This window comes from Pan paniscus, chromosome 20 (assembly GCF_029289425.2).
Source record: "Pan paniscus chromosome 20, NHGRI_mPanPan1-v2.0_pri, whole genome shotgun sequence".
NCBI classification, from domain to species: domain Eukaryota; kingdom Metazoa; phylum Chordata; class Mammalia; order Primates; family Hominidae; genus Pan; species Pan paniscus.
The window spans coordinates 21,788,862-21,813,720 of record NC_073269.2 but is presented as its reverse complement, the minus strand read 5'-3'; the positions used below and the strand labels follow the sequence as shown (position 1 = coordinate 21,813,720).

Below are 24,859 nucleotides of genomic sequence, written 5' to 3'. Positions count from 1 at the left end.
TCCTCCCATCCATGCCGCAGAACTGTCTCTGCACCTGCAGTATCCACTTGTCCGGCTTCCTGGAGGCAGCTCTGGGGAAAGATACAGGCATCAGAAGACTTGAAATGTTGATGCAAAAGATGAAGCTACAATTAGAAAAGCAATTTATGAAACAAGAGGCACCAGGATGTGTGGCTTGATAAAGCAGCAAAATGCTCCTCCTACCTCTTCCCACCAGAGGACTGTGGGCGCCACCAGCTGAGCTGGACTTAGGAGCAAGAAGCTGAATACGATGCATGGGCCGGTGGGGAATCATCACCTGTGCACGGCCCATCATGGGCGCTGTACCAGGGTGGGGATGGTTTGGCAGGTGCAGGGAGTACGGACACTGCTCTGCCTTGCTCCCCTGCTGGCCTGCAAGGGGACTACGATCCTCTATATCTGCTGGGAGGCTGAGAGTGTTCAATCATCTCCACATGAATTTCACTTCACTGAAACTCCAAGGAGCAAAGAGGAGGCAGAAATAATTCGGGCCTCACTGGAGTGATAGGAGGGCTGGCCAGCCAGGGAGTGGGCTCTGGAGTGAGAGCCCCAGATTCGGATGGAAGCATTGGATGGTTAAATGACAGTGTCGGTGGAAAGCCTCTCATGGTATCTGGCCCGTCTACTAAAGACCCATGTGCTGTTGTCACACAGGCATTTATAACAGTCAACTGGGGAATCCCAGACCAAAGTCAGGGATACGCTTTCTATTTTAGGAAATGTCCATCAGCTGATGAATTAGAGAAATGAATGTGGGTCAATGAAATGCAATTCCTCAATGCAATGGAATATTATTCAGCTGTGAAATGGAGTGAAGGGCTGGGTGTGGTGGCTCACACCTGTAATCCTTGTGCTTTGGGAGGCTGAGGCAGGAGGATGGCTTGAGGCCAGAAGTTGGAGGCTGCAGTGAGCTATGATTATGCCACTATACTCCAGCCTGGAAAACAGAGCCAGACCCTGTCTAAATGAATGAATGAATAAATAAATAAATAAATAAATATATATAAAGCACTGATCCATGCTACAACGTGGATAAACCTAGAAAACGTGATACCGAGTGAAAGAAGACAGACACAGGCCGGGCACGGTGGCTCACGCCTATAGTCCCAGCACTTTGGGAGGCCAAGGTGGGCAGACCACCTGAAGTCAAGAGTTTGAGATCAGCCTGGGCAACATGGCAAAACCCTGTCCCTACTAAAAATACAAAAATTAGCTGGGCGTGGTGGCACACACCTGTAGTCCCAGCTCCTCAGGAGGCTGAGGAGGGAGGATTGCTTGAGTCCGGGAGGTGGGAGTTACAGTGAGCAACAGAGGGACTCTCGCAACACTGCACTCTAGCCTGGGTGACAGAGCCAGACCCTGTCTCAAAAAAAAAAAAGAAAAAAGAAAAAAGTCAAACACAAAAGGCCACATGGTGTATGATTCAATTTATATGAAATGCCCAGAACAGGCAAATCCAGAGAGGCCGAAAGGAGTGAAGCACAGATCTGTACTACAAGGCTTTAGAAACGCCCAGCCGGAGCTACTATTCGTGCATCATGCAGGCTCCGTGTTCTGAGATCTGGCCCCAAGCCAGAAAGAGCACAGAGACAAAGGAGGTTGGAACCAGGATGGACAAGTGCAGCCCGAGATGGGCTAACACTCAAGGAGCAAACCCAAGCCACGGCAGAGGGGCAGAGTGGAAGAGATGGGCATCATTGAGGAAGCCAGCTGTGGGGTCCTCTGTGAGCTGAGTCAGCAGAGGTTTCTTGGGACCCAGAAACCGTGAGGGGCCCCTGGATTTGTGCCCAGGGCCCCAGCCAATGATCAGCCAGAGGCACAGTGCATCCTTGTTGTATTAGTTAGTTCTTACATTGCTATAAAGAAATACCTGAGACTGGGTTATTTATTTATTAATTTATTTATATTATTACTAGTTTTTGGGATGGAGTCTCACTCTGTCGCCCAGGCTGGAGTGCAGTGGTGCAATCTCAGCTCACTGCAACCTCCACCTCCCAGGTTACAGTGATTCTTCTTTCTCAGCCTCCTGAGTAGCGGGGACTACAGGCATGCACCACCACACCTGGCTAATTTTTGTATTTTTAGTAGAGATGGGGTTTCACCATGTTGGCCAGGTTGGTCTTGAACGCCTGACCTCAGGTGACCCGCCTGCCTCGGTCTCCCAAAGTGCTGGGATTACAGGCATGAGCCACTGTGCCCGGCCATGACTGGATAATTAGTAAAGAAAAGAGGTTTAATTGGCTCACAGCTCTGTAGGCTGTACAGGAAGCATGGCTGGGGAGGCCTCAGGAAACTTACAATCATGGCAGGAGGTGAAGGAGAAGCAGGCGTGTCTTACATGGCTGGAGCAGGAGGAGGAGGGAAGGGGAGGTGCTTCACAGTTTTGTTGTTGTTGTTGTTGTTGTTGTTGTTTTGAGATGGAGTCTCGCTCTGTCACCGGGCCGGAGTGCAATGGCATGATCTCAGCTCATTGCATCCTCCAACCTCCTTGTTCAAGCGAGTCTCCTGCCTCAGCCTCCTGAATAGCTGGGATTACAGGCACCTGCCACCACGCCCGGATAATTTTTATATTTTTAGTAGAGGCAGGGTTTCACCGTGTTGGCCAGGCTGGTCTCAATCTCTTGACCTCATGATCCACTCACCTCGGCCTCCCAAAGTGCTGGGATTACAGGCGTGAGCCACCGTGCCCAGCCGCTTCACAGTTTCAAACAACCAGATCTCATGAGAACTCACCCATTATCACGAGAACAGCAAGGGGGAAATCCGCCCCCATGATCCAATCGCCTTCCACCAGGCCCCTCTTCCAACACTGAGGATTACAATTCAACATGAGATTTGGGTGGGAACACAAATCCAAACCATATCACTCGCCACCAACAGAATGGATCTGGTTCTGTCTCTATGGATTTGCCCACGGGACATTTTGTATCAATGGAATCATACAACATGTGGCCTTTTGAGTCTGGCTTCTCTCACTCAGCACAATGTGTTCAGGGTTCATCCACGGTGCAGCATAGATACGTGCTTGCTTCTGTGGCTCAATCATATTCCACTGGATGGATGAACCACATTTTCTTTATCTGTTCACCTATGGTGGACATTTAGGTTATGCACTATTTTTTGGATTATGCAGCTGTTAAAAAGCTACCATGAGGCCAGGCACAGTGGCTCATGCCTGTAATCCCAGCACTTTGGGAGGCCAAGGCAGGTGGATCACCTGAGGCCAGCAGTTCGAGACCAGCCTGGCCAACATGGTGAAACCCTGTCTCTACTAAACTATACAAAAAATTAGCCAGGTGTGGTGGCAGGCACCTGTAATCACAGCTACTCGGGAGGCTGAGACAGGAGAATTGCTTGAACCTGGGAGGCAGAGGTTGCAGTGAGCCGAGACTGCGCCACTGGACTCCAGCCTGGGCGACAGAGCGAGACTCCATCTCAAAAACAAAAAACAAAAAACTACCGTGGGTTACAATGGCCTAGCCCTGCCCATTGCTCCAAATCCCTTTCCCGACAAGGGGCCAGGCTGGTAGATGGGGGGTTACTGAGGCCTAAGCAATGCTTCTGGGGCCTTCCCTGGTGCCCCCTAGCTTAGCAAATGACCCGTGGGCTCCACATCGGGCCCAGCAGGTGTGAGATGAAATCCTGGCAGGTGGACGGCTCGATGTAGCCTGAGATGGTGTCCTCAGCCTCTCAGCACCAACCCTGGGAAGTTTACTAGGAAGTGGATGTGAGTGGGGACAAGCATCTCCTGGACTCGTCAGTATAGACACATGACAATTTCAAGGAGAGCTTTGGAATGAAAGTAGGTAAGGATGAGAAAATACAACAAGAACTGACCGTCAGTAGCACTGAGAAGACCCCAGACCCTTTCTGAAGCATGATAACCCCGTCACAAGGTGAGGTTGGGGGTCTTTATCCCCATCTTAGAGATGAAGAAATGGGGGCCCAGAGAGGTTGAGTGAGTGGCCCTAAGCCAGTCAGCAGGAATGGTTGTATTAGGATTCACCACAGAAACAGAAATCCGCCCCCCCACATACATAGAATGAGATTTGTTATATACACACACTCCCACACATACATCTGTAGGATAGGTTTATCATAAGGTACTGGCTCATGCGCTTATGGAAGCCGAGAAGTTTACAAGCTGCCCTCTGCAAGATAGAGACCCAGGAGGCCGGGCGTGGTGGCTCACGCCTGTAATCCTAGCACTTTGGGAGGCTGAGGCAGGCAGATCACCTGAGGTCAGGAGTTCGAGACTAGCCTGGCCAACATAGTGAAACCCTGTCTCTACTAAAAGTACAAAAATTAGCTGGGCCTGGTGGTTGGTGCCTATAATCCCTGCTACTCAGGAGGCTGAAGCAGGAAGATCATTTGAACTCAGGAGGCGGAGGTTGTAGTGAACCGAGATCGCGCCATTGCACTCCAGCCTGGGCAACAGAGTGAGACTCCATCAAAACAAAAACAAAAACAAACAAAAAAACCCCAAAACAACAACATCAACAACAACACCACCAAAAGCTAAAGACCAAGGAAAGCCAGTGGTGTAGCTGGAAGGCCTGAGAGCTGGAGAACCAATGGTGTAGATTCCAGCCCAGGTCTGAAGGCCTGGGAACCAGGAGCAGGAGAAGATCGATGTCCCAGCTCAAGAAGTTGGGCAGAGAGTGGAACCAATCTTCCTCTGTCTTGTTCTATCAGGAGACATTTAACAGCTTGGATGGTGCCCACTCACATTGGAGAGGGCCGTGTGCCCTACTCAGTCCTCCAACACCAATGCTGATCTCTTGCGGAAGCACTTCCTGGACACGCCCAGATAGAGTGTTTAACCAGCTACCTGGGCATCCTGGAGCCCAGTCCAGTTGACACCTAAAATTGACCATCCTAGGCTGGGCGCGGTGGCTCATGCCTGTAATCCCAGCACTTTGGGAGGCCGAGGCAGGCGGATCGCTTGAGGTCAGGAGTTTGAGACTAGCCTGGCCAACATGGCAAAATCCCGTCTCCACTAAAAATATAAAAAATTAGCTTGGCGTGGTGGCATGTGCCTGTAGTCCCAGCTGCTTGGGAGGCTGAGGCATGAGACTTGCTTAAACCCAGGAGGCAGAGGTTTCAATGAGCTGAGATCACTCACACCACTGCACTCCAGCCTGGGCGACAGAATGAGACTCTGTCCGTAGACAGATAGATAGATAGATAGATAGATAGATAGATAGATAGATAGATAAATAAATAAATAAATAAAATTGACCATCCTAATGGGGAAAGGGGCTGCCAGGCCTTCTGGTTGCAGCTGCCCCATGTTAACCCTTTGAGGTCTGATCCAAGGGCCCCCACAGGGGCCGTGTTGGTCAGACCAAGCTCCGCAAGGTGTAGGGGGTTAAATTCTGGGCATCCCTTTTTAAGGGACTGAGACAGCTGCCTTCTGGTATTTGGGGTCATCCATAGAAGAAGCAGAAATGAGAACCCAGATGGAAGAGACAGGAGACAAGAGATGTGGTGGACAGACAGTGGGACGGAGACCCGTCCTTGGCAGATGCAGGAGCCCCTCTCACAGTGCTCACGGATGTCAAATGAGGCCTCAGAACCTGGCTCATTTGTCCTCATGATGTCCTCTGCCCAGAGGGAGATGGGAGGAAGGGGGTGGCTGGGAGGGTAGGGTAGGGGTGTGGGCCCCATGACAAGTTTAGAAGCAGTTGGTGAGTTTCTTTTGGCTAGCAAGGGAGAGCAGCCTCAGTTTCCCCATTGGAGCCTGGGAAGTGGGTGGCCCTGTCCTGCTCCACGCACCTGTGATCTTGGTGTGACCGTGCTGATACCACGTAAAACCTGGAAGCACAATTATGTGGTCTGGACTTGAAGTCATTGCTGTGGGAGAGCCAGCTGCTCTGCTGAGCTGACCATCCCCCTCACTGCCCCAGCACTCAGTTCTCCTTGTTTCTTTGTTTCAGGCGGAAGGAGTCCCCCGGGCGTACACCTACAGTGCGTTCTTCTGTCCCAGTGGTGAGTCCCCTGTGCCCATCCTGCTAAGGTGTGGCCACCTGGCTGGGTCAGGACTTTGGCCTTCCCCCTTTCCCACACTGTGGGGGCTGTGCCACTGCAAAGTGAGCACCTGCCCTTCCCCGGGGAAGGGGGCACTGTGGTTTAGTAAGAGCGATGTCCCAACTGGGGACAGGCAGAGCCAGTGAGGGTGGGGCATGAATGAATGAATACACAGGGAATGAATACACAGGAATGTGCACTGCAGGCACCAAGCAAGAAGGTTAGGCTGGCCGGGCGCAGTGGCTCACACCTGTAATCCCAGCACTTTGGGAGCCTGAGGAAGTTGGATCATTTGAAGTCAGGAGTTTGAGACCAGCCTGGCCAACATGGTGAAACTTATCAATACTGAAAGTACAAAGTTGGCCGGGCGCGGTAGGCTCACGCCTATAATCCCAGCACTTTGGGAGGCCGAGGCGGGTGGATCACGAGGTCAGGAGTTTGAGACCAAGACTGACCAACATGGTGAAACCCCGACTCTACTAAAGATACAAAAAATTAGCTGGTCATGGTGGCACGCACCTGTAATCCCAGCTGCTCAGGAGGCTGAGGCAGGAGAATCACTTGAACCGGGGAGGCGGAGGTTGCAGTGAGCCGAGATCATGCTGTTGAACTCCAGCCTGGGTGACAGAGCGAGACTCCAACTCAAAAAAAAAAAAAAAAAAAAAGTATGAAGTTAGCCTGGTGTGGTTGTGTGTGCCTGTAATCCCAGCTACTTGGGAGGTTGAGACAGCAGAATCTCTTGAACCCAAGAGGTGGAGGTTGCAGTGAGCCGAGTTTGCGTCACAGCACTCCAGCCTGGGTGACAGAGTGGGTGACAGCCTGGGTGACAAAACAACAACAATAACACATTAGGCTGGACCTAAAGATCACACCTTACACAAGAATGAACCCAAAATAGATCATGGACTTACACGTAAAACCATAGTGCTTTTAGAAAAAAACATAGGACAGCCTGGGCAACATGGTGAAATCCCATCTCTACAAAAAATTAAACAAACAAACAAACAAACAAAAACTTAGCCAGACGTGGTGGTGCACGCCTGTAGTCCCAGCTACTTGGGAGGTGGAGGTGGGAGGATTGCTTGAGCCCAGGAGGTGGAGGTTGCAGTGAGCCTTTGTTGTACCGCTACACTCCAGCCTGGTTGACAGAGAGAAACCCTGTCTCAAAAAAATGAAGTAAGGAAGGGAGGGAGGGACGGAGGGAGGGAAGGAAGAAAGGAAGGAAGGAGGGAGGAAGGAAGGAAGGAAGGAAGGAAGGCAGGAAGGAAGGAAGGGAGAAAGGAAAGAGGAAGGGAAGGAAAGGAAGGAAAAAAGGAAGGAAGGAAGGAGAAAGAAAAGAGGGAAAAAAAGATCTGCCACCTAGAGCCAAGCATATAGTTTTTAGACTTGAAAAGTACAATCTATAAAAGGAAACATTAATAAATAAACCTCATCAAACTTTAAAAGTTTTTTTCTCCACAATAAACCCTGTTAAGGGAGGAACTACAGTCTACAGACTGGGAGAAAATACATTTGCAAACCTTATCAAATTACTGGTTTTTAGAATATATAAAGAAGTCTCCAATTCAGTAGTGAATAAAACAAACCATCTAATTAAAAGAGGGCAAGGCTGACTGTGGTGGCTCACACCTGTAATCCCAGCACTTTGGGAGGCCGAGGCAGTTGGATCACTTGAGGTCAAGAGTTCGAGACCAACCTGACCAGCACGGTGAAACTCCATCTCTACAAAAAATACAAAAAAAAAAAAAAAATTAGCCAGGCATGGTGGCAGGTGCCTGTGGTCCCAGCTACTTGGGAGGCTGAGGCATGAGAATAGCTTGAACCTGGGAGGCAGAGGTTGCAGTGAGCCAAGATTGCACCACTGCACTCCAGCCTGGGTGACAGAATGAGACTCCATCTCAACAACAACAACAACAAACAAACAAACAAACAAAAAAGTGGGCAAAAGAAAAAACCAGACATTTCACCAGAGGAGACATACAGATGGCAAATTGCACATAAAAAGATGCTCAACATCATTTATCATTAGGGAAATGCAAATTACAGCATAATGACATACCCCTACACACCACCTATAAGAATGGCTAAGATTAAAAATAGAGCTGGGTGCAGTGGCTCATGCCTATAATCCCAGCACTTTGAGAGGCCAAGGTGGGTGGAGAGCTTGAGTCCAGGAGTTCAAGACCAGCCTGGGCAACATGATGAGACCCTGTCTCTACAAAAATACAAAATATTAGCTGGGCATGGTGGCTTGTGCCTGTAGTCCTAGCTACTTGGGAGGCTGAGGAGGGAGGATTGCTTGACCCTGAGAGGCTGAGGTGGCAGTGAACTGTGATGGCACCACCACACTCCAGCCTAGGTGACAGAGTGAGTTGCTATCTCAAAAAAAAAAAAAAAATAGTGAACACTAAATGATGGCAAAGATGTGGAGAAAGTGGACCACTCAAACATTGCTGGTGGAAATGTAAAATAGTACAGCCACCTTTGGTAGTTTTTAAAAACAGTTTGGTGGTTTCTTAAAAAACTGAGCATGCAACTATCCCACCACTCAGCAGTTGTACTCCTGAGTATTGACCTCAGAGAAACAAAGACTTATGTTCACACAAAAACTTGTACACAGATGTTCATATTAGCTTTATTTGTAGTAGCCCCAAACTGGAAACAGCCCGGATGTCCTTCAGCAGGTGAATGACTTAACAAACTGTGCATTCAAGCCTTGGAATACTACTCATTAATAAAAAGGACAAACTACGGATACATAGAACAACTTGGATGAATCTTGAATGAAGGGAATTGAGTGGGAAGAAAATCCCAAAAGATACATGAATTATTCCATTTATATTTTTGAAATGACAAAATTTTATAAATGGAGGTCAGATTAGTGGTTGCCAGGGGTTAGGGAGAGGGAGAAGGAAGTAGGGGATGGATATGGTTATAAATGGGCAACGGTGAGAATCTCTGTGGTGTTGGGAATGTTTAGTACCTTGACTGTGGTAGTGGATTCGTGTACCTACATATGTGATAAAATTACATGGCACTCACATAAAAAGTACAAATAGAATTGGAGAAAGCTGAATAAGATTGATGGATTTTATCAATGTCAATATTCCTGATTGTGATTTTGCAAGATGTTACCATGGGGAGGGGGGGAAATGGGTACAGAGAGCTCTCTGAATTATTTATAACAATTGCATGTAATTATCTTAGCAAAACTTTAAGTTAAAAACATTTTTAAAAGCAATACATATGTACAAATACCATATGATTCCACTTATATGAGGCACTTAGAGTAGTCAAAATCATAGAGAAAGAAAGTAGAATGGTGTTTGCAAGAGGCTGGGGGGAGGAGGGAATAGGGAGCGAGTGCTTAATGTAATAATGGGTGCAGAGTTACAGTTTTACAGGATGAAAAGAGTTCTTGAAATGGGCGATGGTGGTGGTGGTTGCACAACATTGAGCGTACTTAATGCCATTGAACTCTACCCTGAAAAATGGTTAAGATGGTAAATTTTATGTTATATATATTTTACCACAATTAAAACATTGTAAAATGAAAAGCAATACATGTGTATTGCAGAAATTTGGGAAGGTAGAAGGAAAAGCATCTCCTCTGGTTCACACCCAAAGACTTCCTTTGACATTTTGTTGTATTTGCTTTCATAGGGTTGATTATTGTTTGTTTTAACATAGTTGTTACTTCACGCACTATGTAATTATATATGCTGCATTTTTCACTTAACACATTCTGAGCACTTTTTCTGGTTAGTATAAAGTCTTTATGAACAGCATTTCAAGACAGCCTCAGAATGTTTCATAATAACTGTTCCATAATTTAACCATTATGGAGCATTTTAGAACATGTTATGGAACATTTTGGAACATATTACTGGACTTTCTTATAGTACTTCTACTTTTTAATATTGTGATTAACACTTTTATGAACATATTTATATGAATAGTAAAGGCAATAACATTTTAAATATGTTTATTGAGGCATAATTGACATACAATAAATTACACACATTTTAAATGTGCAATTTGGTGAGTTTTAACATATATGTACGTCTGTGAAACCATTGTCACAACTAAGATAATAAACATTTCCTTCACCTCCCAAGAGTCATGCCCCTTTTCAGTCTCTCACCCCTGTTTACTCCATCACTAGGGACCACTGAGCTGCTTTCTGTCTCTGTAGATTAGTTTGTATTTTCTAGAATGTTATATAAATGGAATCATGTCATATGTATTCTTTTTGTCTGGTTTCTTTCAGGATAATAATTTTGAGATTCATCCATGGTGCATGTATCAATAATTCAATCATTTTAAGGCTGAGTAGGATTCCATTGAATGGATATATCACAATGTATTCATCCATTCATCTGTAGATGAACTTTCAAGCTGTTTCCAGTTTGGGAGTATCTCAAATAAAGCTACTATTATCATTTGTGTCTTTTCTGGGTAACATGCTTTCCTTTCTCTTGGGTCAATAGCTAGGAATGAAAGAACAGAATCATATGGTTCGTGTATGTTTAACTTTTTAAGAAACTGCCAACCTGTTTTCCAAAGTGCTCAGGCCATTTTGTATTCCCACCTGCAGTATGTGAGAGTTCCATTTCCTCCCCATCCTCACCAACATTTAGTATTGTTAGTCTTTTTACTTTTAGCCATTCTAATAGATACCCAGTGACATCTCCCTGTGGTTTCAGCTTGCATTTCCATCATGACTGATGATCTTAAGCATATTTTCATTTGCCTGTTTGCTATGAGTATGTCTTTTTTTGTGTGGAAAAATGTCTGTTCCAGTCTTTTAACCTGTTCAAAATTGAGTTGTACTTTTTTTATTGCATTTTGAGATTTGAAAATATATTCTGGATACAAGTTCTTTATCAGATAAATGCTTTGCAAAAATATTTCTCCCAGACCGTGGCTTACCTTTTCATTCATTCTCTTAATTATATCTTTTGAGAAGCAGAAGTTTTTTTATATTAATTAAGTGCAATTTATTATTTTTTCTTTTTATTCATTAATGCGTTTGCTATATTTAAGAAATCTTTGCTAAACCCTGTTTTTTTTTTTTCTCAGAATTTTGTAGTTTTAAGTTTTACAGTACAAAGTGGCCATGATTCATTTTGAGTTAATTTTGGATTACCATGCAAGATATGCATCAAAGTTTATGTTTCTGCATTTGGATAGCCAACTGTGCCAGCACCATTTATTGAAAAGATTATGTTGCCCAGGCTGGTCTTGAACTCCTGGCCTCAAGTGATCTTCCTGCCTCAGCCTCCCAAAGTGCTGGAATTACAGGTGTGAGCCACCGTGCCAAGCCCTCTCTTGCTGTCTTTAGAACTATCTTTTTGTCCAACCACACTGGAAAAAAGGGAAAAGAAAAAGTAAAAGAAAAAAATGATATTTTTGTCTTTTGACAGTTTGACCATAATGTGCTGTGGAGAAGACCTTTTTGAATTATACCCATTTGGAGGTGTCTGAGCTTCCTGTATCTGGATGCCTAAATCTCTTATTAGACTTGGGAAGTTTTCAGCTATTATTTTGTTAAATAGGTTTTCTACCCCTTTTGTTTTTTCTTCACTTTCTGGGACACCAAAATTTTGAGAATTTGGTTACTTTATAGTGTCCCATTTGTCATGTTGGCTTTGTTCTTTCTTTTGTCTTTATTTTTGTCTGATTGGGTTATTTTAAAAGATCTGTCTTCAAGTTCTGAAATTCTTTCTTCTACTTCATCTAGTTTATTATTGAAGCTTCCTATTGTATTTTGTATTTCATTTAATGAATTCTTCAGTTTCAGAATTTGGTTCCTTTTTGAATTGTTTTTCTGACTTCTTTGTATGGTTCTTATGTATTCTCTTTTGTCTCACTGAGCTTCTTTTATATCATTACCAATACTATTTCTTGAGACAGGATCTCACTCTGTTGCCCAGGCTGGAGTGCAGTGGCACAATCATGGCTCACTGCAGCCTTGACCTCTTGGGCCCAGGTGATCCTCCCACCTCAGCCCCCCAAGAAGCTAGGACTACAAGCACATGCCACCACGCCTGGCTAATTTTTTGCATTTTTGTTAGAGATGGGGTTTCACCATGTTGCCCAGGCTGGTCTTGAATGCCTGGCCTCAAGCGATTCACCTGCCTTGACCCTCAAAGTATTGGAATTAGAGGTGTGAGCCACCACACTCAGCTAATGTCATTATTTTGAATTATTTTTCCAAAATTACATACATTTTTTTTTTTTACTGGAATCTGTTGCTCAAGAATTATTGTGTTTCTTTGGTGATGTCATGTTTCCTTGCTTTTTCACGTTTCTTGTGTTCTTACAGTGATGTCTATACATTTGGTGTTTGGTGTAACAGTCGCTTCTTCCAATCTTTTGAATTTGCTTTCATAGAGGAAGACTTTTTCCTGAAGATGTATCTGTGGTGTTGGTTGGCTACAGCATTTAGGTTGATTCTGAATGTGTATAGTAGTGTAGTCTCCATATGATTTCTTTAGCTATAAACAGCATCAGTGGTGTCTGTGATTTCCTCAGTGGCTTAGGGTGCAGTTATTAGTGGAGGCTGTGATGAAGTTTTGCTGGGGATGGGGAAGCCAGATGGACCTGTCCTCAGGTCCCAGTGTTGGCAGTAGTGGGCAAAGCATGCCTTCCTTGAGCACCAGGGCATTCTACACTGGTACCAGTGTTAGTGGGTCCAGGTGGGCCAACTCTTGGACTTCCAGGAAGCTTGCTTGAATGCCAGTAGTGGCAGCGGTGGACCAGGAACATGGATAGGTTCTTGAGCCCCTGGGCAGTGGGCTTGGCATGGGCACTGGCAGTAGCAGTGGTGAGATGACCCTCCGGCTCCCAAGCAATCTGCTCTGGTGTTGGTGGTGGCTGTGACAGGCTGGGTAGGCCAACCTCCTTGCCCACAGGTGGCATAGGCAGGTGTGTGCCAGCTGTGGTGATAGTGGCACACATTAGGTTGGGTGAGCCTGACCTCAGGTGCCTAGGAGGAGCGCTCAGGTGCCAGCTGTGGTGAACTAGGCTGGGAGTCTCAAGGCCCTTGGATGGCACCCTCAGGCACTTGCGGGGACAGAGCTGGGCTGGGCCAACCTATCTCAGGCTCCCTGGTGGTGTGTGCAGTTGCTGGCTATGGTAGGCAGGGGTGGGGTGATTCTTAGGGCTCTGGTGGAGTGCTCGGGTTCAGGCTTGCTAATGGGGAGGGTGCAGTTGCTTCCAGTGACAGCAGTCATATGCAGGTGGCTGGGGAGCATGAGCTTTGCTCATGCTTTGGCCCCTGGCTGCAGCATCCCATAGTGGCAGTTGCTGCAGGTTGGGGAGTTAGCCCTCGGGGCACGTGAAAGTGTGCAGCAGCTTCACTGCTGGGGGCATTGCCAATGGCTTGGGCTTCATTCCTGGTGGCAGCAGCCAGCCTTGGTGGTGGCTGTGAGCAGGGAATGTAAGTGGGGCTCCAGAGATGTGAAGATACAGGAGCTGTTTGGCCCCCAGGCAGAATGCAGCCTGGCAGTGGCTAGGATCTCGATACGGTGCCCTGCTGTAGCTGCTTAGGGCTCAAGGGTGTGTGAGACCCAGCCTTAGCCCCCTCTCTGGAACAGTATCTTTGCACAATCTCTGGGTATCTCCCTAGGCTAGTCTGCGGCCCACGAGGATCTAGGGGCTCTCCCATGGCTAGAGCTGCTAGAGTCCACAGTGGGAATGGGGACCACTGGGGTTCACTCACCCTTTCCTCACACTGGGGAGCTACTCCCGGCCCCCAGCCGATTCCCGCCAAGCAGCATGTATTATTTCCATTTCCTTCTTCGCTTTAGGTGTTTCTTGTCACTTCTCTGTTGAATTCCAGTGTTCTTAGATGAACTAGTCAAAGTGTGATGATCTACTTGTTATTTTTGTTCTTTGTCAAGGAGGCAAGTACCAGATGCCTCTAAGTAGCCCCTCTCCCCACATAATAATTGATGCATTTATGTTTCCTGATACTCATATCACATTGTGGTGATTCCTGTCACTTTATGGTAAGTCTCAGTGTCAGAGAGTGTGAGTTTTCCAGTTGTGTTCTTTTTTTTTTCTTCTTTTTTTGAGATGGAGTTTCACTCTTGTCGCCGATGCTGGAGTGCAGTGGCACGATCTCAGCTCACTGAAACCTCCACCTCCTGGGTTCAAGTGATTCTCCCGCCTCAGCCTCCTGAGTAGCTGGGATTACAGGCACCTACCCCCACGCCCAACTAATTTTTGTCTTTTTAGTAGAGACGGAGTTTCACCATGTGGGTCAGGCTGGTCTCAAACTCCTGATCTCAGGTGGTCCACCTGCCTCAGCCTCCCAGAGTGCTGGGTTCTTTACCAAAGTTGAGCTCTCCTAGGTCCTTTGCATGTCCGTATAAGTTTTGGAATCCAGTTAGCAATTTCTCCAAAAGAGCCTCCTGGGATTTTGATTGGGATTGCTTTGAATCTGTAGAACCATCTGGGGAAGAACTCTCATGTTCATGATAGTCCAAGAACATGGTCTAGCTTTTGTTGATTTGGGTTTTCTTTTGTTTCTCTCTTCAGCCTTTTGCAATTTTCAGCACCTTTGCTATCCCTGAGCATCTTATCTTTTTGTTTTTTTAGAGAGAGAATCTTGCTTGTTTTTTAGAGAGAGAGTCACCCAGGCTGGAATGCAATGGTGCAATCATGGCTCACTGCAGCCTTGAACTCCTGGGCTCAAGCGATCCTCCTGCCTTGGCCTCCCAAGTAGCTGGGGCAACAGATGCATGCCACTGTTAACTTAAAAACATTTTTGTAGAGATAAGAGTCTTGCTATGTTGCCCAGGCTGGTCTTGAACTCCTGGCCTCAAGCAGTCTTCCTGCCTCAGCCTCCTAAAGTGCTGGGATTACAGGTGTCAGCCACTCTGCCCAGTCCCATTTTATCTTTTGTGTGCCATTGCCAATGCCATTGTTAGGCCAACACCATTCCACCATGTGTGCCGAGTCACAGTGAGACCCACTCCTTGTGGTCCTGGTGCTCACCTCCAGGTACCATCAGGGAAAGTGGGATGCCTCCAGGTGCCCTCTCAACTCCCCATCTCCTTTCCTCCATCCAGAGAGAGTCCACATCTCCACCCCCAACAAGTATGAGTTCCAGTATGTGCAGCGGCCACTGCGCCTCACCCGCTTTGATGTGGCCGTGCGAGCTCACAATGATGCCCGTGTGGCCTTGTCTTCTGGGCCCCAGGACACAGCAGGCATGATCGAGATTGTCCTGGGGGGGCATCAGAACACCAGGTCATGGATCTCCACCAGCAAGATGGGAGAGCCCGTGGCCAGTGCACACACGGCCAAGATCCTCTCCTGGGATGAATTCAGAACATTCTGGATCAGCTGGCATGGTGGCCTTATCCAGGTATACAGCAGAACTGCCTGGGGCTTGTGCAGAAGCCTCATGTTCCTCCAATATTAGCTGCTTCCTGTTTGGTGCCAGGCTTCGATCCGGGGTCAGGAGGAGCAAGGGAAACATGGGGCACCACCTCAAGTTGTTCTTAGTCTAGAGTCGCTTACCAAAAAAAACAAAAACAAAAACATGTAGCAAGAGCTGTGGCAGAGGAAGCACCCAAGGATCAGGGAGCAGAGAGAGGAGGTAGGGGAGAAAAGAAGAATGGACATGAGCAAGTGAAATGGGGGTTGGGGGGTGTTTTCTGGGCCAAGGAAAAAAAAGATATAGAAGCTAACACAGCTTCCCAACACAGGAAGCTAATACTGCTTCCTAGAGGAAGAACGTAACCAAAGTAGGTTTTGAAGTATGAATAGGAGTTCGCTAGGCAAAATGGAAGCAGAGTAGGTTCTCTAGGCAGAGCAATAGCATGTGCAAAGGTCCAGAGGTTCCAAGGAGCCCAATGACTTTGGAACCTGCAGATGCCATGCCTTATGTTTCTGTTGGCTGTTTAATGGATGGGGTAACCTGATTTCTCTCACCTCTGACTCCCCGAAGACCCTTCCTTGCACTGTGAGCATGGCTGAGGCCTCTGACCCTGGCCACAAAGCTGGTGTCACTGCCACCTGAGTGCCTACTGCCTGCTTCCTGCCAGCGTCCAGCAGCCTTGGTTTCTTTTTCCAGGTTGGCCATGGTCCAGAGCCGTCCAATGAGTCTGTCATTGTGGCCTGGACCCTCCCGAGGCCACCAGAGGTCCAGTTCATTGGCTTTTCCACCGGCTGGGGCTCCATGGGTGAATTCCGAATCTGGAGGAAGATGGAGGTGGACGAGAGCTACAGCGAGGCCTTCACCCTGGGGGTCCCACACGGCGCCATCCCTGGGTCTGAGCGAGCCACCGCCTCCATCATCGGTGCGTCTGTCCCACAGCCTGGCTTGGAGAGGTCAGGGGGCAAGAGCCGAGGTTGAGACTCCAGGCTTAGTCTCAAGCTGGGCTTTGCTGGGGACCTGTGTCTTGGGGCGTCCACCCATACACCCACTCACCTGACAAGCAGCTTCCAGTGCCTTCTCTATGCCCATCCATGTGCTGGACATTGAGGCAGCCCAAGAGCTGATCCCAACCCCACCCTTGAGGGACTCCTAGTCCAGGTGAGATGGCAGATCTAGAGCCCCCCAAGTCTAAACCTTATGCAGAGGTCAGGGTAGGGTGACCCCTAAGAACCTGCAGTGAACCCTATGAGGGCAGTGGGCCAAGGACAAGATCCAAGAAAACACAAATACCTGAATAAGTCAGCCAGATATGCAGTGCAGGATGGAGGCCTGGGGGGTCTTGGTGATGGGGCAGGCGTCCGGAGCAGTTGCTGAGTAGGGGTGAGAGGCTCTGACTAGGGACATTGGAAGCAGCCTTAGGGGGTCTGTAGGGTTGGGATGTGTATTAGTCTGTTTTCATGCTGCTGATAAAGACATACCCAAGACTGGGTAATTTATAAAGAAAAAGAGGTTTAATTGACTCACAGTTTCACGTGGCTGGGGAGGCCTCACAATCATGGTGGAAGGCGAAAGGTACGTCTTACATGGTCCCAGGGAGAATGAGAGCCAAGTGAAAGGGGTTTCGCCTTATAAAACCATCAGATCTCGTAAGACTTATTCACTACTGCGAGAACAGTATGGGGAAGCCACCCCCATAATTCAGTTATCTCCCACTGAGTCCTTCCCACAACATGTGGGAATTATGGGAGCTACAATTCAAGACAAGATTTGGTTGGGGACACAGCCAAACCATATCAGGATGCCTCTAGTAGCCCAGATGCTGGAGGGGCTGTGACTGATCCAGGGCTAGGAGTTGGGCAGAAGGGTGGTGAGAGTTTGGGATGGGCCTGAGCCAGGGAGGAGAGGGTGAGAGGCCGGAAGGAGATGGACAGACCCAAATGAGGGTGTCGAGGCTCTCTCTGACATCAGAGGGTGGAGGCCCTGGGACTCAGGCAGGTAGGTGGTTGTGGCCAGATCAGAGGAATTTCAAGTTTACAATTCCTGAGGCACGAGAGCAAGTCAGAGTGGATGTGGGGCTGAGTGACTAAGATGGAACTGAATGAGATAGGAGAAGAAGCAGAGAGGCAGGAATGGAGAGGAGGTGACGTCTGGGATCTGTGTGCCAGTGCCTTCAGTGACACAGCAGATGGAGAAAAAGCTGGGGAGCCTAGAGCCTAGAAAGTAGCCAGGCTATTTGTGCAACAAGAGCTGTAGGGGCAATGGCAGCCTCAGTGAGACATGCAGAGAGGCTAAAGAAAGAAAGAAGGGGCCAGGTGCGGTAGCTCACGCCTGTAATCCCAGCACTTTGGGAGGCCGAGGCGGGTGGATAACGAGATCAAGAGATGGAGATCATCCTGGCCAACATGGTGAAACCTCGTCTCTTCTAAAAATACAAAAATTAGCTGGGCGTGGTGGCACAAGCCTGTAATCCCAGCTACTTGGGAGGCTGAGGCAGGAGAATCACTTGAACCTGGGAGGCGGAGGTTGCAGTGAGCCAAGATCATGCCACTGCAGTCCAGCCTGGTGACAGAGTGAGATTCCATCTAAAAATAAATAAAATAAAATAAAATAAAATAAAGAAGGAAAGAAGGTGTGTTCAGGGGACATTGGGGGTCCCAGGGGGGTCCATCAGAAATATTTGAGACCAGGAAGCCAAGAAGAGGAATACGGAATGTCAAGGGGATGGGAGAACCATAATTTTTTTTTAAAGAGGGAAAACTGAAAAATGCACCTCCAACTCCATACATATAGAAACTTTTTTTAAAAATTGAAGTGCTCTTGGTTAAAGAGAAAATCTGAATATTTTAGAAAGAATATTTTAGGACCAGGTGCAGTGAATCACACCTGTAATTCTGGCACTTTGGGAGGCAGAGGCAGGTGGATCACCTGAGGTCAGGAGTTCAAGACCAGCCTGGCCAACATGATGAAACCCTGTCTCTACTAAAAAAATAAAAATAAAAAATTAGTTGGGTGTGCTGGCACACGCCTGTAGTCCCAGCTACTCAGGAGGCTGAGGCAGGAGAGTTGCTTGAACCTGGGAGGCGGAGGTTGCAGTGAACCGAGATTGTGCCACTATACTCCAGCCTGGGTGATGGAGTGAGACTCCATCTCAAAAAATATATATATTTTAGAAAGACTAGAATGGAATGAGAATGATTGTATAGACATACCAATATTTGTAGGATGCAACCAAAGTTGTACTTAGAGGCCAATGTATAGCCTTCAATGCACCTATTTTAAAAGCCAGGGAGGGAAAAAGCATTGAACAGAATGAAAAGCTAGAGAAAGAAAGCCTGAGTTAAAACTAAAGAACACAGAAGGAGGTGTGTAAAACTGTCACCAAAGACAGGACACCAGCTGGTCTGAGCAGGCAGAGGGTGCCAGTCCCAAAGGGCAGTTGGGTGGCTGACTGCATGACACTCACTGTCTCCCATCCCTGGGTAAAGCTGTCCCTGTTCTCTACTGAACTGGGACAGCCCCCAACTCAACTCTCTTCTCCTTCCCACCAGGGGACGTCATGGGGCCAACCCTGAGCCACCTCAACAACCTCCTGCGGCTGCCCTTTGGCTGTGGAGAGCAGAACATGATCCACTTTGCGCCCAACGTCTTTGTCTTGAAGTATCTTCAGAAAACCCAGCAGCTCAGCCCTGAGGTGGAGAGAGAGACCACCGACTACCTAGTACAAGGTATTGGGGAAAAAGTGCCTGGGTTGAGGTGGGAGCAAGGGAGGCAGGTTCAGCCTTCAGTGGAGAAGACCACGCTGGAGGTGGCCCACACACCAGGTGCAGCAAAGGGGAGGAAGTGGGCAAAAGAGGCCATTCAGGGTGGCCCTGATCTTGTCACTGTCAGCAGGAGCCTGATGTCTGTGGCTGTTAGGATGAGATGGTGCTGTTCAGATACAGGGAGAGGAAAAGCATCTTTTTAAAGTGTGGATTTTTTTTACAACAATAATAATATAACAGCATTATTAAAAATAACATTTAGAAAATAAAAGAGAAGGCCAGGCACAGTGGCTGATGCCTGTAATCCCAACACTTTGGGAGGCCGAGGCAGGAGGATCACTTGAGCCCAGGAGTTTGAGACAAGCCTGGGCAACAAAGCAAGACCCCGGTCTCTACAAAAAAAAAAAAAAATGTTAGCCAGACATGGTGGCACACCCCTGTAGTCCCAGCTGCTCAGGAGGCTGAGGCAGGAGGATCACTTGGGCCCAGGAGTTGGAGGCTGCAGTGAACTGTGATTGTGCCACTGCACTCCAGCCAGGGTGACAGAGTGAGACCCCAACTGTAAAAAATAAAAAAGAATAAAGAAGAAGAAACAGTCAGGGGTTGCTCTAGACTGAAAGTCTGGCATCTTGAAGGCTGATCATGGACAGCTAGGAAGGCCAAGTCCACTGAGGCCAGGTCCTGGGGGCTCAGATTAGCACTTGTGAGGGTCTGGGAGATGGGTGGACACCAGCTGGTGGATCCATCCAGGCTCAGGTCCTTAAACACCACCCAGAGTTGAATGAGCCCTCCTCGTGAATAACAGCCTGCACCTCCAGGGACAGCCGGACCCTGTGTGCATCCAGCCAACTCGCAGTTCAGACTCAACAAACCCCAAATCAACCCCCGCCATCTTCCCCCTAAACCCACTTGTGTTCATTTCCTAAAACTGCCACAACAAAATGCCACAAACTGGGTGGCTTAGAACGACAGAAATGTGTCATCTCCTCGTAGTTCTGGAGGCCAAAAGTCAAAAATAAAGGTGTCCGCAGAGCTGGTTCCTACTGGTGGCTCTGAAGGAGACTGTCCCAGGCCTCTCTCCTGGCGTCTGCTGGCTCCAGGTGTTCCTTGGCTTATAGACTGATCAGCCTGCTCTGTGCCTTCACAATCACATGGCTGTCACCTCTGTGGCTAATTCCCTTTCTTTTCTTTCTTTTCTTTCTTTTTTTTTTTTTTAAGAGCTAGGGTCTCGCTCTGTCACCCAGGCCGGAGTGCAATGGTGCGATCATAGCTCACTGCAGACTTGAACTCCTGGGCTCAAGTGAGCCTCCCACCTCAGCCTCCTGAGTAGCTGGGACTACAGGTGTGCACCACCATGCCCAGCCAATTCTTTGTAAAGATGGGGTTCCGCTATGTTGTCCAGGCTGGTCTTGAACTCCCGGCCTCAAGTGATCCTCTCACCTTGGCCTCCCAAAGTGCTGGGATTCCAGGTGCAAGCCACGGTGCCCGGCCTCTCTTTTCTCTTACAAGGATGCCTGTCATTGGATTTAGGGCCCACCCTAAATAAATCCAAGATGCTCTCATCTGGAGATCCTAACCTTAATGACATCTGTAAAGATCTTTATTTCCAGTAAGGTCCCATTTTTGGGTTCCAAGTGGATGTGAATTTGGGAGGACCCACCCAGTACAGAATTTCTTTTGTCACCAGTCCTGTCTCTGTGGACACAGCCCTGTCCTTCCTGAGGCTCAGACCACACTCAGTGGTGCCCTCAGATTTGTCCTTCTTTCCCTCACAGGCTGTGTCTGGCTGAGTAGCTCTGCCTTCACCTCAGGAAGGCTCCTCAGCTCTGTCGCTGCCACTGGGTCCAAACTCATCATTGCACACTGGGAGGGTCCCCTGTCCCCAGCTTTCTGTCCGGACCCTACGGTCCACTGGCTCTATATGTCTCCTCACACTCTTCTCCTACTCACACGCCACCCATGGCTCCCTATGCCCTTGCAGGAAAACCACATTCTCAGCCCAGCCTTGGAGGCCCCTGTGGCCCACCAGCCTCTCACCACACCTCCTCGTTCCCTGCTCCGTTCCCTGCCCCCGGCACCTCCAGTTCTCTGAGCTTCCCAAGCTCTTGCCCCAGCAGTTGGAACAGCCCCCACACCTGGGGACAGAGGGCTGTGGGGGACAGAGGGCGCTGCCCCAAGATGGTGGTTTTGCTGACCTCCTGGGAGTGACTGAAGGCCAGTGTGTGACCAGTAGTCACAAAGGGGCAATGTCAGTAAACAAGATGAATGAGTTGGAGGTTACAGCCCCCCTAGATGTAGTGTGGGGCAGTTTCAAGGACCTCAGATGTGGTGTGGGGTAGTTCCAGGGATCCCCGATGTGATGTGGAGCAGTTTCAGGGACCCCCAATGTGGTATAGGGTAGTTTCAAGGACCCCAGATGTGGTGTGGGGCAGTTTCAGGAACCCCAGATGTGTGGAGCAGTTTCAGAGACCCCAGATGTGGTGTGGGGCAGTTCCAGGGACCCCAGATGTAGTGCGGGGCAGTTTCAGGGACCCCAGGTGTGGTGTGGAGCAGTTCCAGGGACTCCAGATGTGGTATGAGACAGTTTCAAGAACCCTAGATGTGATGTGGGGCAGTTTCAGGGACCCCAGATGTGGTGCGCTGCGGTTCCAGGGACTCCAGATGTAGTATGAGGCAGTTTCAAGAACCCCAGATGTGGTGTGGGGCAGTTTCAGGGACCCCAGATGTGACACAGGGCAGTTTCAGTGAGCCCAGATGTGGTGTGGAGCAGTTTTAGGGCCTCCAAATGTGGTATAAAGCAGTTTCAAGAACCCCACATGTGGTATGGGGCAGTTTCAGGGACCCCAGATGTGGGTGTATGGCAGTTTCAAGGACTCCGGATGTGATTCGAGGCAATTCCAGGGACCCCACATGTGGTGTGGCTTCGGAGATCCGGGGTGGGGGACGGCAGAGTGGTGTAGGTCCCTGGGGGCGGGCCTGGGCCAGGCCACTCAACAGGACAGGGTCCTCTCTGCTTGCCCCACAGGCTACCAGCGCCAGCTGACCTACAAGCGCCAGGATGGCTCCTACAGCGCGTTTGGGGAGCGGGACGCATCGGGGAGCATGTGGTGAGTCCCCACTGCCCCGGGCATTGCCTCTGAGGCTCCCCGCCCGACGCCACGGCCTCACATCCAATGCAGTGTGACCAGATCACTTGGCGCCTGATCCCCGGATGACAGGGAACACAGCTGGGAAGTAAAGACTGTGGTGGTCCCAGCTCCAGGGATAGAGGCTGGGGCTTGGGGCCAGTGCAGAGCTGGTGATCGTAACCATTCCTGTTTCTGCTGTTGTTACCACAGTGAGCAGGACTCCATGCCCTGCTCTCTGGCCCCTTGGGAGTGAGCCCTGGATGCCCTGGGCTTCCTGAAGCTCCCAGGACTCAGGAATAGCGGTGACTGGAGCAGGAGGAGATGGCAGGGCAGAGGGGTCAGAGGCCAGACCAGTACCTTGAGGCTGGGGTGTGCTGTCTGCAGGAGCAGCCTGGGATCTTGTTTCTGTGGTAACTGCAGGGAGGTGACCAGGGCAGGGAGGGCCCCTGGGAGGCCGGGCACACCTGGGTCTTGTTTTCCTGATATCCTCAGGCTATTGCAGTTCTTGGCATCATCATGGGGTTCACCTGAGACTGTGAGTCACTTTCCAACTCCTGTACCCATCGCCGGACTCCTTCTCGGAGATTGCCACCCTGGTAGTGCCGACAGCAGCTGTGAGCGTGGAAACTGCCCTGTCTTTAGTCTAACAGAGTGTCCACTGCACAGTCGCAGTGCCAGGATCCCAGGGAGTGGGGACATGTGGCTGAGTACTTCCTGCCATGGGCAGCATCACTTACCTAGCTCCAGAGGGGCCCAGGGTTGGCGACTCACCCAGCCTCCCCCAGCCCCAGGAGCTCATCCACACTATCCCAGCTCTAGTCCCAGGGCCCTGCCTTGCCGACAGCTGATAACGCAAGGCCCCAATCACGTCTTAGCAAGCAGAGGCCCCGCCCACCCCAGGGACAGCTAAAGCCACTGAGTCACTCTCCAAAAGCTGGCTGAGCCCCAGCAGCCCCTAGGAGGCCTCCACCAGCCAGGATTAGCAAGTTGTGACGCATTGGACCTTTTTTTTTTTTTTTTTTTTTTTTTTGAGATAGAGTCTAACTCTGTTCCCCAGGCTGGAGTGCAGTGGCGCAATCTTGGGTCACTGCAACCTCCATCTCCTAGGTTCAAGCAATTCTCCTGCCTCAGCCTCCTGAGTAGCTAGGATTACAGGTGCGCACCACCATGCCCAGCTAATTTTTGTATTTTTAGTAGGGACGGGGTTTCACCATGTTGGCCAGGCTGGTCTCAAACTCCTGACCTCAGGTGATCTGCCCGCCTTGGCCTCCTAAAGTGCTGGGCTTACAGGCGTGAGCCACTGTGCCCGGCCTAGACACTCAGTGTGCACACACCTCCTCAGCATCTTCCAGGGATTAAACTCTCAGCATGAGCAAGAAAAATCAAATTTCCTTTTTGTTTTTTTTGAGACGGAGTCTCGCTCTGTCGCCCAGGCTGGAGTGCAGTAGTGCCATCTCGGCACACTGCAAGCTCCGCCCCCTGGGTTCACGCCATTCTCCTGCCTCAGCCTCCCAAGTAGCTGGGAATACAGGCGCCCGCCACCACGCCCGGCTAATTTTTTTGTATTTTTAATAGAGACGGGGTTTCACCATGTTAGCCAGGGTGGTCTCGATCTTCTGACCTTGTGATCCGCCCGCCTTGGCCTCCCAAAGTGCTGGGATTACAGGCGTGAGCCACCACGCACGGCTGAAAAATCAAATTTCACTGTGTGCATGGAAGTCAGCAGCTTCCAGGTCCCCTCTCACCTCCTGAAACATTCCTGTTGGTCTCCAAACATGGACATCTTCCTGGGGACCCTGTAGGACAAGGAGGCAGTAAGCGCAGGGCAGTGGCAGCAGCACCCACCCCGAAGCTGGACAAACCTCGGCTCTGTCTCATGTGAGCTGTGTGGCCTTAGACCCGATGATCAACCTCTCTGAGCCTGTTTCCTTACCACACATCCCTCTAAGAACCTGGATCCATGGGATAAGCATGTGGTACACTCAGTGCAGTGCCATCCTGTTAGCGCCTCCCCTAACTACTTACCAGAAGACTCCAAGATCCTGCCAGGGAGCCTGAAAACTTGGGATCTGTTCTAGATGGGTTCCCTTGTACTCAATGCACATTCATTCATTTATTTGTTGAGTGAGCTAGGCTCTGGTCTTCATCTTGGGGGAACAAGGAACACATGGTTCCTACCTCCAAGGTCCTCGCTGCCCAGTGCAGGAGAAAGACCCTGTGAGAGATGCAATAGTTATCCACTGCTGTGTAACAAGTGACCCCAAATGTAGCCATTTAAAACAACAAACGTATTATCTCTATTTATTATGTATTAATTCTTATGGATCAGGAATTCAGGAGCAGCTTAGCTGGGTGTTTCTGCCTGGGGATCTTTGCTGAGGTTGCAGTCAAGGTGTTGGCTGTTGCTGTCTTCATCTGAAGGCTCTACTGGGGCTGGAAGATTTGTTTCCAAATTGGCTCCCTCACATGGCTGTTGGCAGGAGGCCTCAGTTGCTCACCACGTGGACTTCTCCATAGGGACTACT

The 24,859-nt window shown here is 49.1% G+C and overlaps 1 protein-coding gene across 6 annotated transcripts in view; it reads left to right on the top strand.

The window, feature by feature from the left end:
• The window catches only part of CPAMD8 (C3 and PZP like alpha-2-macroglobulin domain containing 8), a 133,840-nt gene that overhangs the window by 82,719 nt on the left and 26,262 nt on the right, over positions 1 to 24,859 (top strand). For all 6 annotated transcript variants that reach the window (XM_003813600.7, XM_063599994.1, XM_063599997.1 and 3 more), the window contains 5 exons: positions 5,961 to 6,012; positions 15,132 to 15,430; positions 16,142 to 16,367; positions 18,994 to 19,170; positions 22,232 to 22,313. In XM_003813600.7, coding sequence (XP_003813648.5) covers positions 5,961 to 6,012; positions 15,132 to 15,430; positions 16,142 to 16,367; positions 18,994 to 19,170; positions 22,232 to 22,313 — 836 coding nt within the window. The remainder of the gene's footprint in view (positions 1 to 5,960; positions 6,013 to 15,131; positions 15,431 to 16,141; positions 16,368 to 18,993; positions 19,171 to 22,231; positions 22,314 to 24,859) is intronic.